Source organism: Xenopus laevis, chromosome 2S (assembly GCF_017654675.1).
Source record: "Xenopus laevis strain J_2021 chromosome 2S, Xenopus_laevis_v10.1, whole genome shotgun sequence".
NCBI classification, from domain to species: domain Eukaryota; kingdom Metazoa; phylum Chordata; class Amphibia; order Anura; family Pipidae; genus Xenopus; species Xenopus laevis.
The window spans coordinates 68,599,835-68,616,660 of NC_054374.1; the positions used below are offsets into that span (position 1 = coordinate 68,599,835).

The following is a 16,826-nucleotide window of genomic DNA, read 5'->3' on the forward strand; positions in this document are numbered from 1 at the left end:
GGAGAATGGAGAGAAGGAGAGAGGAGAAGCAAGAAAAGAACAATGGAGAAATGCAGATAGAAGGGAAATCATTGCTATGCCTAGAATCTTATACAAGACTTGTGTGGGAAGATTTAATTTTTTATTTTATGTTTTAAATCATAACTGTATGTGCTGGGAAACATAACCACTGGCATTCTTTATCTGACAGAGAAATGGTTATAGTATCTACAGCTCAGGTAAAGGCCAGAGAATAAATACATTAATGCACAATGTACAGCACTGAAAATTGGTGTAGCATGTTCATAATATAAGGATAACAATGAGACAAGCACGAACATCATACAAACATGATTGATTATCAGCCTTACCAGTGTGTAGGAAGAGAGAACGGTTGTGTGGCTTAAGAAATATACCGTGTGAAAAAGACTGAGAAATGTGTTTGTTTATATAAGAGAGAGAACCCTAAAACTTTGTGATGCAGAGCGAAGGGTTTATTTCCTAACATAGGTGCTAACTTGAACAAGTACTGTTTTCAGTAGCAACCAATGAAGTATTTTCTTTTATTTTCAATTTATAAGGGACTGCTCAAAACTATTTGATTGACAGCACAATGTTTGTAAATCAGCCCCAGATGTGCAACATTCTAAACATTGGTGCAATTTTCTTACCAAGAATTCCAGAACGTTACCATTTTTAAATATAAGAGCAATCTTTGTCTCCACTTCCTGAATCACAAGCTGGCATCCAATGGTATGCCAATGTTTGCAAAGAAGAGTTGATGGCGGAGCTCTCTACTCTTCCTCCGTCTCACCTCGTCCGCTGCAGCTATCGCAGGATCTCGGTAACTCCAACCGAGTACTTGAATTCACTTAGAAGAAACTACCCGCTGGCAGCGCAGGCGGACATATCCATGGGAAGCTGTAGGGTTAATATCAATTTGCGGCTTTATTTAAACATACACAGTGGTTACAATAAGTGGGTGTACGGTAAACTAACGCATTTTGTGCCCCAAAGACTGGGCACTTCCTCAGAGTTCACTCAGAGTCTTTGGGCACGAAACTCGTTAGTTTACCGTACACCCATTAATTGTAACCACTGTGTATGTTTAAATAAAACTGCAAATTGATATTAACCCTAACACTTCCCGTGGATATGTCTGCCTGCGCTGCCAGCGGGTAGTATCTTCTAAGTGGCATCCACTGGAACCTGCCACTTATTTACGAGTAGTAGCATGTAGGACTGCCCATAGGTGCAACACACAAAGGAGTCCCTGGAAATACTGTGTAGTTTTTCCCATTATGCACGACTGTGAAAGGCCTGGAGTGGAGGAAATATAGTGGACCTTACCGATCAACTCACCCCCTTGTCTGCGACCTTGTCCTCCAAAGCCTTTTCTCCCAACAAAATCAGACAACACCAGTCTTTGTTGGATAATAATGGCCGGAGCATCCTTATCAACTTTTCATGCTCAAAACATTTAACCGCCAATAATCTGTTATTAACCATTTTACAACACAATTGCATTATAACATACATAACATTCCATCAATTTTTTAACCCTAATTATTTCTTTACCTGTCCTGATTGCCCTGAGCAGATGGTCCTGGGATTACCATCCTGAGCACGGTACCTCCGTACCGCTGCACCCTTCATGACTTTTTGTTTAACCATCAGCCGCAGTACACCGACTCAATGGTATTTTAAATTTTTTTAAACCAGGGGACCCAATACCCAAGTTGGCCAGTTATACACTGTTCCTTCTTCTCTCCAGAACCCGTCATAGTTCCTCCTTTTAACTCCCTGTTTTCCAAGGACTACACCAACGCTGTGACAAGTAACTACACTTTTAACTCACCTGTTCTTCCTCGAAGTCCCCCTCCGCCACAAATTCCTTAATTGCTTACCATTTGGACTCCGTGTTCTCTTGAAAAGAAAGAAAAGGGGAGGGAAGGGTGGCCCTGCTCCTGATCTCTGAATCGTCTGCTGGTAGGAAAAGGAAGTGGCTTTTTCCCCGCACTCTCTTTTATCCCCCCAACCCCCCTATGCTAACCTTTTACTGCTTCCTATACTTGTATTTCCTTCCTCTCCCCCCTTGCCTTACAGTCATGCCCTCCTTCTGCCCATGCAGGCTCCCTCATTTCTTTATGTACAGCCGGCATATTGGTGATTCAGTACTAGATGAGTGCAATTAAGCACATGTACTTTAGAAAATGTAATTTTCATTGATGCATTTATTTGCCCATTCTTCAGAGTGACAAATTATTACTTATTCAAAACAAAGAGTCGCACAAATGTTTTGTATTGTCGCTGTTTGGTAAAGTAAGTGTTAATCTGTCAGGTTGCAAGTTTGGCATAACATTCTACTTATGTCATTTATGACAGTGACATAGAAACATGACAGTCATTTCCAATCTGCAGAGAAGTCTTTATGTCAAAAAGAAGGTTGATCTGTGGAGATTTCTGTGTGGCAATAAAGGGGTACACATTAACAGAGCAAGGTTCTCTTTCTGGTGACGAATGGGTTACATCGCATTGCCACAATCTGCAAGCTTTTCGCTTAAGGTGGCCATACACTATAAGATCTGCTCTTTGGTGACCTCTCCAGACAAGTAGAACTTTTCCCCCGAGATACGTGCCTAAGATGGGTGAAATCAGGCTTAATCGGATTGTTGGCCCCATGGACAAATGATTCGATTACAACTTGCCGATACAGTCCTCAATCCGATGGGAAAATCAGACCTGCCAGATCTGTCCAGATATTGGTCAGGTGGACCCATTGGAGGGCACCATATATGTGGGCAGATATCTGTTGAATTGATCTAAAGGACCAGAATTAGCAGATGCAATCTGCCCATATATGGCGACCTTTACCCCGCCACATTAGGCATATTGGGGGTAATTTAATTAAAGCTGCTAAGTGTGCCCAGGAGCAGTAATTCAGCAGGTAGAATTTACTAGTCACCTGTTTAAAAGGAAACATCTTATTGGTTGTTCTGGGTTACTGCTCCTGGGCAAACTTAGTGCCTTTTATTGCATATGGGGGATTGTGCTTTGGGGTATATTTATCAAAAAGTGAAGTTAGAGATCGCCACAGTCCTCTAGTGTTATATTCCGCCACTCTCCATTCATTTCTATTGGATTTTGAAAGGCGTAGTTATCAAAAGATGAACTTTCACTTTCACCCATTGAAAAATACGCCTTTCAAAATCCAATAGAAATGAACAGAGAGTGGCGGAATTTTGCTGTAGAGGACTGTGGCGATCTCTAACTTCACTTTTTGATAAATATACCCCAAATTTTGTCTTGCAGCAAAGGGTTGTTTCCTGGCTTGGCAGGTTACACTGCCACATGATGGAGAGCTGGAAAAATCAGGGTTTACAAGAGCTGTAACACTCAATGCTGGCTGCATAGCAGTTACACTTGCGAGCTCTGCAGGGGTCTTTGAGAAGTAGGGAAGGAAAACATAGCACTACAACAATCTACAGACCATAAACTGATATGGAATCTTGCCTGTACCCAGCAGAGCTCCCACACTACATTGTCAGAATCTGTTTCTGAGTGCATGTAAAGGGTAGAAATAACCATGTCTGTGTTATGCCAACTATACTACCTTGTATGTTCTCTCTACAGAGTTACTCAGCAAAATTACACTATGTCTTTCTCCTGCATGAATCTCCTGCCAAGAAACAGATTACTTACAGATTATACGTCAGGGTTTAGAACTGGCAGGGCAAAATAGATTTCCTGGGGCCACAAAATTGTCTAACCTATGACCCTTTAGGTGCTGTTGCTCTACAATTCTCAGTACCCCCCAACAGTAAAAGGGTGGTGTAAATTGTAATGATGGCCTAAAGAGCCGCAATTAGGAAACACTAATAGAAAGTGCTGCCATTGCTATTTCATCCTACTGTTACAATCTTGCAATTTCTCTGAGCTTCAATATATGGTGGGACCTGGGTTTCATGCCCTGTCTGGTCCCTTACAGATAGCTCTGACCACATTATCAGCCACTAGTATGGTAGAGCTCACAATTCCAGAGGATATCTTCTTCTGGTTTAGCAAGAGTTAAAAAGGCTCTGGGTTTGTGTCCAATTTAAATTGGAATTGAATTTCTTACAGCTGTGGGACTGTCTAGATGCTAGTAATCTGAAATAGTAATCCCCAAGATCATGCAATAGGAGGATGTTCCATGTATGATGGGTGGAGAGCAGAGAATAAATCTTAATAACCGCTCTGCTCTGTTTATTAGATTACAGGAACATACAACAAATCCTCCTCCCCATTCACCTCTATAACATATCTGATTGGACAGCTATTAACCTTTCATTCCATCTGTAATTTTTCTTGTGCTTTCCTGTTGTGCGGATGTTCGAGTATGTGTGATGACATTTTATATATCTTGCCGAATGTGTTAAGTATCTTACTTTATGGGATGTCAGATAAGAAACTGAGGCAGGAGACAAAGGAAGTGTCAGTGCAAAAGGCAAATAAGTCACAGAGGGGGACCATGGAACACTACAGGGAGAAAAGAGGTGAAGAGAAAGGGCATAGGAAAAAGCATACATGAGAAAGATCGACAACAGCATTAAATAAGGAGAAAAAAAAGAAAAAAAAAAAAGAAAGAGATAAAGCAAAATGAGAAAAGAAAAAAAGGCAAAGACAAATGGAGATGGTAGGCGCATTGGGATATGGAAGTTGCCTGGAGGAGATCTGACTATGATCCAGTGAGAGAAATAATTCAATATGAGCATCAGTGTTTTATACTTTCTGAGTTTATCTCAGATTGCCCTGGGGTTGGCAAAGGGAAATGACAAAATGATATTGCTTGATCTTGTTATGTGGAGTTGCACATAGGCACTTGCTGCTCTTGGCACATATTTCAGGTACCTGCTTCTAGTGAATCTTTCAGTAAATATACACATTATATACAACACATACACACAGTGCCACAAGAGGACACTGACAATCCTTCATGTATCATGGAAGGAAGGGGAATAGTGAGTATAGAACATATCTTTGTGTCAAGATCAGCTAATAAGCTAGAGCAGCAGGGGAGCTGCCTTTGATTTTGAAATATGAAGAGGCAGTCTGGTTAGTCAATATTTCCCCCATGGGAAAGGTTGATCATGCCATGGTTTATTATTGACAAACAGTAGTATAGTAGGAGAGCACCATTAGGGGGTACACATTACAACCTGTTATGATTTTTTACCCCTAAAGATGTCCTTGGAGGTAACTCTGTAAAAACACATGAAGGATGGGTTTAATTAAATAAACAGCACAGCAGCAAGTATTTGTATATGCCAAACTTAAGCCATTATATATATCAGCTAATATATTCCCCGTCTGTATTTTTTTAGGACAGTTCTCTGACCATGTAATAAAGCATTTCTATGAATATTTTGATGTTCTGTATGCAGGTCCTGAGTTGCATTTCAATGTGACCCAGTAGAGAGCACAATAAATAAAGGATTAGTAAGGCCTATAATTGTGTACATACAGTAATGTATTTGAAAGCAGAAATATCTTTGTTTGGAGTTCCCCAATATCCCAGTGTCACCCTGCCATAGATCTGTAGGAGGGTAAAGGTTTTAGGTCCTTTGGTCCCCTGGGAATAACTTAGTCGTCTTGATTGGGTCCTCAGTTATAGAAGGGAAGCTGTTTCCTTTTCCTGTGTGAAATTATTGTCCTAGCAGTTCAGTGACTTTCCAGTAGATATCATTATTCTATTTTATTAAAGGAGAAGGTCCCATGTGCTCAGTCTCTTTGGGCTGCAGATTTGCTGGAGAAAGCACAGTGGTGCTCCATAGGCCCTGGAACAAAGAAAGGTTCCGGAATAGGTGAAGTACATGCAAGGACAGTTCTGTTATAGTCACTCTAGGGGGTACATTTACTAAAGGGCGAATTATGTTTTCTTGGCAAAAAATTAGCCAAAATGACAATTCACAGCAAATTCACAAATGTACTAAAAGACGAAGAAGACAATTCACTATTTTAGAGACTGTTCGTGCCATTTTGCCAGACAAATTTCGCACAGACGAACGTTCATTAATCCGCAAATTTATCAAAGTGTAAATGTTACCCTTTTTGACAGAGTCTACCTTGCCTGATGTTAACTGGTGAATTGTTAAGATGAAGCTACGTCCTCAACATTCCTATGTCAGTGACATCATATCTTGTATTAAAAAAAAGCATTTTATTTCATATATTATGTTTAAAAGTAACTGTTAAATATATATTATTCACACCTTTTTAACCATTTGAAGCTCAGCCACATTTGTTTAGGGTGGGCTCATTTTTAGGACAATAGAGAATGTCTTTTGTCTTTATTTTGCTTTTCGGACTTGAACATTTTTAATAAGCGGCCACTTCCAGCAACTTCACCATCACTAATAAAGACATACATATGACCTGTATGAACCCTCCATATTTAAATGGATGGAAGCATAAGTGGCTTCGCAGGAATCACAACACTTCGCCAGGTGTAAATTTCCTAGGACAATGCTAATTTACTAAAATACAAAGTTGCGTCCAGGGCGCCGAACGCTGGCGAATTTTAATTAGCATTATGTCGGCAATCAAACTGAAGATGCACTAGCGTTCAATTATGCCTAGCGCAACTTCGTTAGAGGTCTTCGCTCAGGCTAATTTGCATACGGTGGGAAATTAAGTTGAATGGACATATATGTTGCAGCAGATACATTACATTACACAAGTCCAGGAAACCTTAATAAAAAAATAGAGTTCTTATAATGCCCTACACGTGAGCCCACTGTATAGTTTATGTTCCATATGTTAGATAATGTAGGGGAAACCCGGTTACCCAAAAATAGATTTTAAGGACTTTTGCAGGAAGACGTCAGTGTTTTTTGGGACTTAGAAACTTTTTTCACTAAAAGATTGAGGAAGATCTATGCACTCCAATGCACTTCGCCTGGTCTTAGCTGGCGATAGCAAGTCTGGTCTAGTGAATTTGCGGAGTAATGTCCATTCACCAGAGCGAAACTTCGCCTGGCGATAGAGTGCGAATGAGCGCTAGCGTCTGTCTCTTTCTCTAGTGAAGTTACACCTGTGCCCGAATGCTGTCCTCATTCAAGTGACCCCACATAAAATTATACAGTGAATAATGCACCCTCATTTATAAAATATAAGGATATTATGAGTCACAGAGGAGATTCATAACCATAATAAAGAGGCTGTTCACTTTTAAATTAACATTTCATATGATGTAGAGAGATTCTGAGACAATTTGCAACTGGTTTTCATTTTTTTAAATTATTTGTGTTGCTTTAATAAATTCAGCCGCTGTCCAGTTTGCAATTTCAGCAACCTGGTTGTTAAAGTCCAAATTACCCTAGCAACATGCACTACTATGCATAAGACACTGGAATATCAATAGGAGAAGGAGATGTCCTTAATAGAGGAGTAATAATAATTAGCAATAACTGTAAATGTGTAGCCATACAGAGCATTTGTTTTTCAGATGTGGTCAGTGACCCCCATTTGAAAGCTAGAAAGAGTCAGAAAAAGGCAAATAATTAAAAAACTATAAAAAAAAAAAGGAAAAACTAAGGGAAATTGGAAAGTTGCTTAGAAGTAGCCATTCTATAACATAAGGTGAAGCACCCCATTTAAAGTATGAGACCATAGGAGGGGTAAAGGGTGTGCAATAATATTAAGAATACATAATAAGGATATGCATAACTCCTGTGTATTATATGGATTATACGGATATTCACCGTTTTCAAGGAGTGAGCTGAATATATAAAACCACATATCTAAAGGAAAAATACTTACACTGGGCATCAAAGTCCTCTTCAATAGGTGCTGCATAATCCATTAAATCACAGTTTTCTAAAATGAAACCCTGTAATAACAATAGATAGACAAGCAGCTCTATACTCAACTGTGAAGACACAGTTCCCTGTTGGGATATCCGCCAGAACAGGAACCCCAGGTGTTATGTGTGGGCAAGGGGTTTCCCAATAAGAGTAACCCAAAGGTGCCTTATCATTGTAGATAAAAAAAAATAAAAATAATAATATATATATATATATATATATATATATATATATATATATATATATATTCCAAGGCTACTGCACACACTTGTAGTTCAGCCACATACCTTGATGCTCCCAGAAGTTACAAAATATAGATAAGTAAATGCTGGTGCACACAGGGATTTTTTCTTCAGAGTCTGATAATAATAATAATGATAAAGGTCCAGAGGTGGATCGAAATATATATATATATATATATATATATATATATATATATATATATATATATATATATATATATTAGGGATACACCGAATCAACTATTTTCCGAACCGAATCCAAATCCTAATTTGCATATGCAAATTAGGGGCGGGAAAGGAAAAAGTGGAAAAAAATTGGTTTACTTCCCCCCTCCCCACAATTTACATATGCAAACTAGGATTCGGTTCGGCCATACACAAAGAATCGCCCGAATCCGAACCCTTCTGAAAAAGGCCGAATCTTGGCCGAATCCCGAAACGAATCCTGGATTCGGTGCATCCCTAAAATATATATATATATATATATATATATATATATATATATATATATATATATATATTGCATACCCACTGGATTGCTACTGAACAACACTACATTGGTTGATCAATAAATCCATGTTGCTTAAGAAAATCCGGGACAAAACATAGTTTTTTCCATTAACACAAATTGCTCTATTACACCATTCTCCATAGCTGCCAGAAGCTATTTTATATGATCTCCCCTCACAAAAGCATTACACAAGAAAAAACAATGTTTGTGTTAATAGTGAATTATATGTGCAAACAGGGACCCTTTCTTACATTACGCCAATTTTTCGCACAAAGGAAAAATAGTTGGCATTGTACTTAACAGTTTTAAAATTAAGCTATATTTACACATTTAATGCTGAAAATATCCGTATCCATGTCAGCCAAGGATTACTAGTTAGATGTGATCCTAATGAGGTCTACATGTTATTCACTATTTTACTTCTTTAGGATATACAATTAAACAGAGTCATTTGTTAATATACCACTAGAGGGTGGTGTACTTGTACATAGTATCAAGGTCGAAAAATCTTATAGTTGTAGGTAAGCTCCTATGATTAATCACAAAATGTACCAGGCCTTGTGACTTTAGCAGCCTACTGAATAAAAGGAGTCATTCTTTATCCACTGGAGTCCTAGTATCTGTTTATTACAAAATGGTGGCTCAGTGTAATATATGTAAAATGGCAAAATTTAATAGGTCACTTATTAAAGTAACAGTAACACCAAAAAATCTAAATGTTTTAAAGTTTTAAAGTAATGAAAATAAAACACACATTTATGCTGCATTAGTGAAAAAGGGGTCTTTGCATCAAAAGCTTACTATAGTTTATATAAACAAGCTGCTGCTTTTTATGCCACCAGCATAAAAGATGAAAGCACCAGTATATCATTCATAAAGCAGGTGGCAGCATGCATTTCCACGCTCATGAATTAGCCATTGCCTCCTTTCTTCTTAATGGTACCAAGCTACCTAAGCATTGGATTGGTTCTAGTATAAGGGTACACGTTATCCTTTACGAGCATTTAGTTGCAGCTAGGACTGACACCTGGTTCATAATTTACAAGCTTGGCCTGTCAAAGTAATACTTTTCTCCAGGAAATAGGAAAGGATAATAACAAATAGAGGAAAGCCTGCATTTTATTTTCCAGAAAAGAAAACAATAACTGTAGTCTAGTAAGCTTAACAGGAAACCAGAGCATCTAATTAGAAGCCAGAAGGGTTTGGTGTATGTAGAAGTCTTGTTTTGCCCAAATAAAGCAAATGGCAGCACCCACTCAAATATACAAATTGAAAAGGCAGCACATATAATTAACTTTATCGTCATACAATGTTCCTATAAAGTAAAAGAAGCATAACTCTTGCTATTGCTTTTTGCATAAGGCAATGTTTCTCAGCACATATGCAAAGTAGCATGATATAAGAAAGTAATAGGATGTGAGAATGGATCTCATTCAAAGAGTGCCAGTGATAATGCAGCATCTGTGCAGGTGCTTAGTATACTAATGATATGATGCAGTAAGCTCTGTGTTTCACAGCTGTTAGGTGACAGTATCATTTAGGGAGTTCAGTTTAATTATGGCTGTAATATTAGCTAGAAGAGACAGAAGGGTGTTGCAAAACAGCAGTATATAGATCTATTGATTGGTCACTTATTGGCTTGTTTACTGTGTATATACAAGATTGCGCAGCTGCTTTTAAGGCACAGGGGTGGTCTGCAGGCTCTTCTCAGCAATCTGCTTAGAAATGTAAATTAACTGCAGGTTATCACTAAGATGCTGATTTTTACCTTGCACTGTCAAAACCATCGAGATGTTTGCTGCAATTTTAATTTTAACTGAAATGAGATCTTAAAATAATAGAACCATGTCATAACTAGTGTACAAACAATGTTGAGTATTTTACATCACTGTACTGACCTCTGTTTATACAAAGCAAATTGTATCTTCAGCTTTAATAAGAATTAAGTTTTTAATGACATCTGTCAGAGGGCACTGATGTGAGATGAAGTACAGCAGAAGTGTTTTTACTGGCTAATATAATAGATAAAGACAGCTGGATTGTAGGTCTCTGGGTTCAGATTACCTGCCTAATGAAGAGGTATAAATGCTTAAAGGGCTGAATGTTAAACCTTATAAGTGACAAGGCAATATGCTAGTTTAAATAACCAAATCTCTGTTAGAGAGCAAGAGTAAGTGGTTTTGGGGAGACTCAGTATAAAGGTATTGAAAAAGTGCAGTGGGAATGGCTAAATGGTAAGTAATATACAGGTTTGCTAGAAAGAAAATGACATGGTAGCCTTTTATTTGGATGTGCTATATGTGTAAATAGCAATGTATGGAAGATGTGTTAAATTGGTGAAGAAGAGGATCCTGCCTCTGAGAAGTGAGAATTGATAGTGTGAGACGTAACAGAAATAGAACATAAGAAAGGTTTGGTAAAGTTATAAGAGGAGTAAAAAAATCAAAGCACCTTAAGTAGTATAAAGACAGGAAGGCAGAATGTCTAGGATTTGGGGGAGTGGGTAAGAGGATTAAAGAAAAGAGTGAGGGGGTGGCTCTATTGAAGGGGGAAAGGAGAATGAAGTGGGTAGAAGAGGAGGATCTGACAACAAGGGAGGGTGCCTTTTTCTCTCTCCCACTCCCTCTTATTCTCTCAGTTTGCTTCGACTTGATCATCCGCTCCTCGGCATCCTCTCTTCTGTCTCCCTGGCAACAGAGACTCGGGTACCACTTCTATTCAGAATCCGTGCAGCAGAGACCAGGAGCGAGTACCTTCTCCCCTGCTTGGATATGGATCTGGAACTGGAACTGTCCACATCTAGGCTGTACTCAGACTTTCTCTCCTACAATGCTACTCAAAATCTCTCCTCATCAATCCTGCCCAATACCAGCCAAACTACCCAAGGACAAGGGGTTTCCAGGAATCATGCTTCTATTATAATGGCAGTGGCAATCACTGCTCTTTATTCTGTGGTTTGCGTAGTGGGACTTCTCGGCAATGTCCTGGTCATGTATGGGATTGTGAGGTATGGGGGAAGGGGAAGCTGTCCAATAATCTTGCCCTGATGGCTAGGCATGCATACACATTCACTTCTGTATATACAGTACTTGAATACTTGTGTATAGGGACATTGAATAGGTGGCAGTTTCTGTAGTTGTTGGTCATTCTGTGCTATATTGAACATAGAGCTATGAGAGTTTGCTCTTTTATGATTATGACAATGCAATGTAGTAAAGTTCAACAACTCAACTTGAGTAGAAACTATACTACACAAGATTTGGGTTTGATTAGCAAAGGCTATGGATTTTCTCATTCATTATGTATCCCTATACATTGCACATGTATGTATCAAATAATAGGCAAAGTTATGTACATATAGTGTATATATATATATATATATATATATATATTTTTTTTTTTTTTTTTTTTTTACATGACTCATTTAGAACACATACCTGCTAAATTGCAGAAATACCATTGCCAATAGCAACCAAACAAACCTTTGCTTTAATTTTGTAACTTGTAGTAGACTGTTAAAAGCTAATAACTGATTGGATTGGTTTTAGCATAGCATACATCCAAACATAGCACTTTAGCTCTTATGTTTGTAAATGAGCACTGATATGGGTTACTGGTTTTTCTCTTTCAAGGCAATTATGTAGTGCTAGTTGTAATAATGCTGACATAACTAGCATGCAGCTAGTTCACTATATCCCTAATCACATATTTGAACTTAATGTATGTATTCCATGTATCTCAGAAATGAGACTAAAGCAGCAGCAGATCATACAAGAAAACAACTCCCCCCTTCTCTCAGATAAAGAGAATGCACTTCTTTAATCAATGACTGCATTTGACATTGTCTTTCCTCATTAGCAACTGACATTGAAATACTGCTTGCCCCAGCTACTAAAGTTCTGTCTCAGGTTCCTAGAGAGACCTGTAAATTTATACTCATTCAAATTGCAGATTTTTTTTCTACACATCTTCTTTTGTATTAAAGCTTTTTGAGCTTTAAATTGCAACACTGAACTGGAAAAGTGGTAAATGCAATTGTGCAAGAATTTTATAAACTATAAAAGTACTGAATTTTAGAGTCAACGCTTTAAAAACCATAGAAAGTTGCAGTTCAGCCACTATTTATACCAGGAAATCTTTCCATATAACCTCTGCCTTAAACTCCCACTACCTCTCTACATAACCATAGCAAACTGCTATACTCCCCCATCTTTACATCCCATTTAACTACCCCTACACTTCCATATGACCGCTACCTATAATTCCCTATAGGTCTCAATATAACCTGACTCTAGTTTTTAGCCCTCCAGTTAATTACCCTTCCAAATCTTTACATTACCATTAATGTAACCACTTCTTTTAAATTAACACAGTGCTTTAATCTTACATTTAAATATACAATTTCACTTTTTTGGAATCTCTGTGATTTCTTCTTTTATTAGACCTCTGCTCTACCTTCATGGTGTTTGAGTCCCTGATGTAACATAACAGTTGGCTTTGCCCTGCAGTCTGGCTCAGGACCCAAATCTTGAATGATCTGCGATCTGAAACAACTATACAAGTGGGATCCACTGCAGCCAAAAATACAAAAGCTTTTAGCTTTGCTGTTATTTCAGGAAGAGACCAGAAATTCTTAATTCAGTCATTCCTTAGGAATTAGCCATGATTTCCACAGTCTTAATAAATATATATATATATTAATATATGCCTAGTATGCAGTTAAGTGAGTTAAGCAGTAATGTATAGCATGGTATCATTTTATAGAACTCTGAAGATAACATTAAGTTTTCCAAAATTGTTGTTATCTATATAGTTTACCTAAGCTTGGGGCAAGCAGTGAAGGTGGCTGTTTAGTGAAACATATTAATAGATCAGTTAGGAGCAGACAAAAGCCAGAAGCTCCTATTTGCAACCTTCTAAGTCCTACTTCAGCCCTGATACTGTTATGGTTCTCCTAGAACTGTTAGGACTGGTGCTTATGTTCTGCATTAATATTCACTTATAGGGCCGTTCACCTTTACAGTAATTTCAGTATGTTATTGATTTACCTATTGTTTGCCTTCCTATTCTGCCTCTCTTCAGGCTGCAAAGAAAAATGTTATCTAGTGGTTGGGATCAATGATCCCCAGCAACCAGAAGGCTGATTATTTATGAGGCTTCTTCTTTTTTATTGTTCTATTTCATCACTTTAGCTTCGATTGTGACTTCATCATCACTGCCCAGTTGCTAGGGAAAGATAGACAAAACAACTAAATAGCTGTTTAAACTACAGAAAGGATATAGAGATATGCGTCAATGCTTTCAAGCTTTTGGGCTCAAGCATTTGGATACTAAAACAACACAAGAGTTCCTAAACCCTTATGTGGTTTCTTCATTCAAATATCTCAGCTTCCTGACAAATTAGATTTTTTTCCCAGACAAAAAACTAAAAACTAGGCAGATTATAGTGCCAGCTCCAGGGACATAAAACCCTAATCAACAGGAAGCTGAGTTTTTTTGATGAAGAAACTATGCAAGAGTTTAGAAACTCTTGCATAGTTTTAGTAGCCATATACTCAGGTCCGAACACTTGAGCATTCTAAAATAGGCCCTTTAATGTAAACTATACCTTTAAGAAAGGATTTAAAAACTTTTATAAATGGACATGGGAATGGCGTTCATATGCTTAAAGAGGCTATAACAAGGGTACCCAACCTTTTTTTTTACCCATGAAACACACTCAAATGTAAAAGGAGTTGGATAGCAGTGGTGGGGGCCCGCCCCCCTCTAGGATCACTACTGTTGGATAGCAACACCAGCATAAAAAAGTTCTAGAGTGCCAAATAAGGACTAAGATTGGCTATGTGGTAGCTCCTGTATGGACTGACAGCCTAGAGGAGGCTCTGTATGGCAGTACACCTGTTTTTTATGCCTCCAAGCTAAGAACTGAAAAATAAGTACCTGCTTTCAGGCAACTGGGAGCAATATGCATGGTGCTCGTGAGCAACATGTTGCCGTTAGCCACTGGTTGGGGATCACTGGTCTATAACATGTATTTCCATTAGAAGACCATTCTTCTCTTTAGAAATGTTCTAACAAACAATTGCAGCAGAATATCACATTTGTCACAAAATGTCACATAAAGGGCTTTATTTTAATTCTTTTTTCCAGATATACCAAGATGAAAACAGCCACCAACATCTACATCTTCAACCTTGCTTTGGCTGATGCTCTAGCCACTAGCACCCTTCCCTTTCAGAGTGCTAAGTATCTTATGGAAACATGGCCCTTTGGGGAAGCTCTCTGCAAAGTGGTCCTATCAATAGACTACTACAACATGTTCACCAGTATTTTCACACTGACCATGATGAGCGTGGATCGTTACATTGCTGTATGCCACCCTGTACGAGCACTGGATTTTCGAACTCCCTCCAAGGCTAAAGCTATCAACGTTTGCATCTGGATCTTGTCATCTGTCATAGGGGTTCCAATAATGGTAATGGCAGTGACCAAGACTAACAAAGGTAAGGAGGTATGAGCCAGGCATCCCTGCATAGCAGTATTTACTATATACTATACACAACACATAAATAATATTTGCCTTGCTGAAGGTCTTTTAACCTTTTTTTTTTGTCACAAGGCTTGGTAAGCATGAAGAGATACTCTATTAAAGATTACTTTTTCACAGGAGTGATGGTCAAATATATATTTTCATAATGTCATTTTTTCTAGTTGTGTTGAAATTTATAGGACTCTAGTAGCTGTGTGGCGTAGCACCTTGTTGTATGCTTGGTGTTAACATCTAATGTCACTTTGTTCATATTTACAAGATTGTTCTTTTTCCACTTTTTTTTTGTTTCCAGCAGAGGCACCTACCTAAGGCAAAACCATTTTGAAAAAAACAGGGGGTGTAATTGCAGAAAATGTTTATTGTGGTCATTTGCAGTCTTTTTTGAACTATTAAAAAGGGTCCCTTGCCTCACATCTGTTCTCTTGTGTAAGTTGGCCTGTGTTTGCCTTACATAATTCTAATATTACAAAGTATTATGGAACAGAGTAGAAGTTCTCTACAGGGTGGGAGGTGGATCTTATGCCTGGCATATCCATAGACCAGGATGAGAGGACATTACACTGATGTATACCTATTTCCTCTTTTCAACAGCTGGAACAATCACCTGTACCCTCCAGTTCCCACGTCCTGATTGGTACTGGGACACTGTAACTAAAATTTGTGTCTTCATATTCGCTTTTGTCATACCGGTCTTGATAATCACTATGTGCTACGGGCTGATGATCCTGCGCCTGCGCAGTGTCCGCCTTTTATCTGGCTCTAGGGAAAAAGATAGAAATTTACGACGAATAACCCGCATGGTCCTTGTGATTGTGGCTGCATTCATAATCTGCTGGACACCCATCCATATTTTTGTCATTGTGTGGACAATGGTAGACATCGACAAGAGGAATCCTTATGTTGTAGCAAGCTGGCATTTCTGCATTGCCCTCGGTTATACAAATAGCAGTCTTAACCCTGTCCTTTATGCCTTCTTGGATGAGAATTTTAAGAGATGTTTTCGAGAGTTTTGCCTTCCATTCCGTTCTCGTGCTGAGCAGAGCAGCTTTAGCAGAGCCCGTAACACTACCCGGGATCAAGTGTCCACCTGTGCCCAATCTCATGCTCCAGACAAGCCGGTATGACTAGACATGGATGGGCGAAGGAGAGGATCCAGAGGCCGCAGAGGAGAAGATTTGAATTCTGAAGTCACTCAGGTTACCAGCACTACTGAATTTTAGCAGCATATTTTCTTACCAAGGACAGGACAATAACTTATGAATGAAAAATCAGATACAAGCTTTATGAATATTCCCCTTTCGTTATCATACTGTTACATACTTATCATTCTTCTGCAGAGCTGACAATCAAAGTACTGAAATATACATGAAGACTAACCACACCATGGAAGAAGATATGTTTAGCTTTCACTCCAATAATAAGATTGCTCTCAACATAAATGTCATTACACAGGAACTTCATACCCCTTTATTATGGAAAGCTTGATAATTAGCCCACAAATCGTTTCAATGGCAGGGGCTCTATACAACTATTTTTTCTTCTCTACATCTACAGATATTAACATTCAGAAATGTTTGGAGTTATACTTAATCATTTCGTTCATATTTCATCATTTAAAGCTGCTATAATGCAGCTATATATTCAGACAGGAATTCAGTGGTCACTTTCCTTTCCAGACTGCAAAATTATTTTTTCCTAAA

The 16,826-nt window shown here is 38.4% G+C and overlaps 1 protein-coding gene across 1 annotated transcript; it reads left to right on the plus strand.

Annotated features, from left to right (window-relative positions):
• Window positions 1-11,090: 11,090 nt before the first annotated feature.
• On the plus strand, window positions 11,091-16,424 carry oprd1.S (opioid receptor delta 1 S homeolog). Its single transcript, XM_018248733.2, has 3 exons — window positions 11,091-11,583; window positions 14,727-15,079; window positions 15,718-16,424. Exons 1-3 carry the CDS (start codon window positions 11,348-11,350, stop codon window positions 16,248-16,250), a joined length of 1,122 nt encoding a protein of 373 aa, XP_018104222.1. The 5' UTR covers window positions 11,091-11,347; the 3' UTR covers window positions 16,251-16,424.
• Window positions 16,425-16,826: the final 402 nt, after the last annotated feature.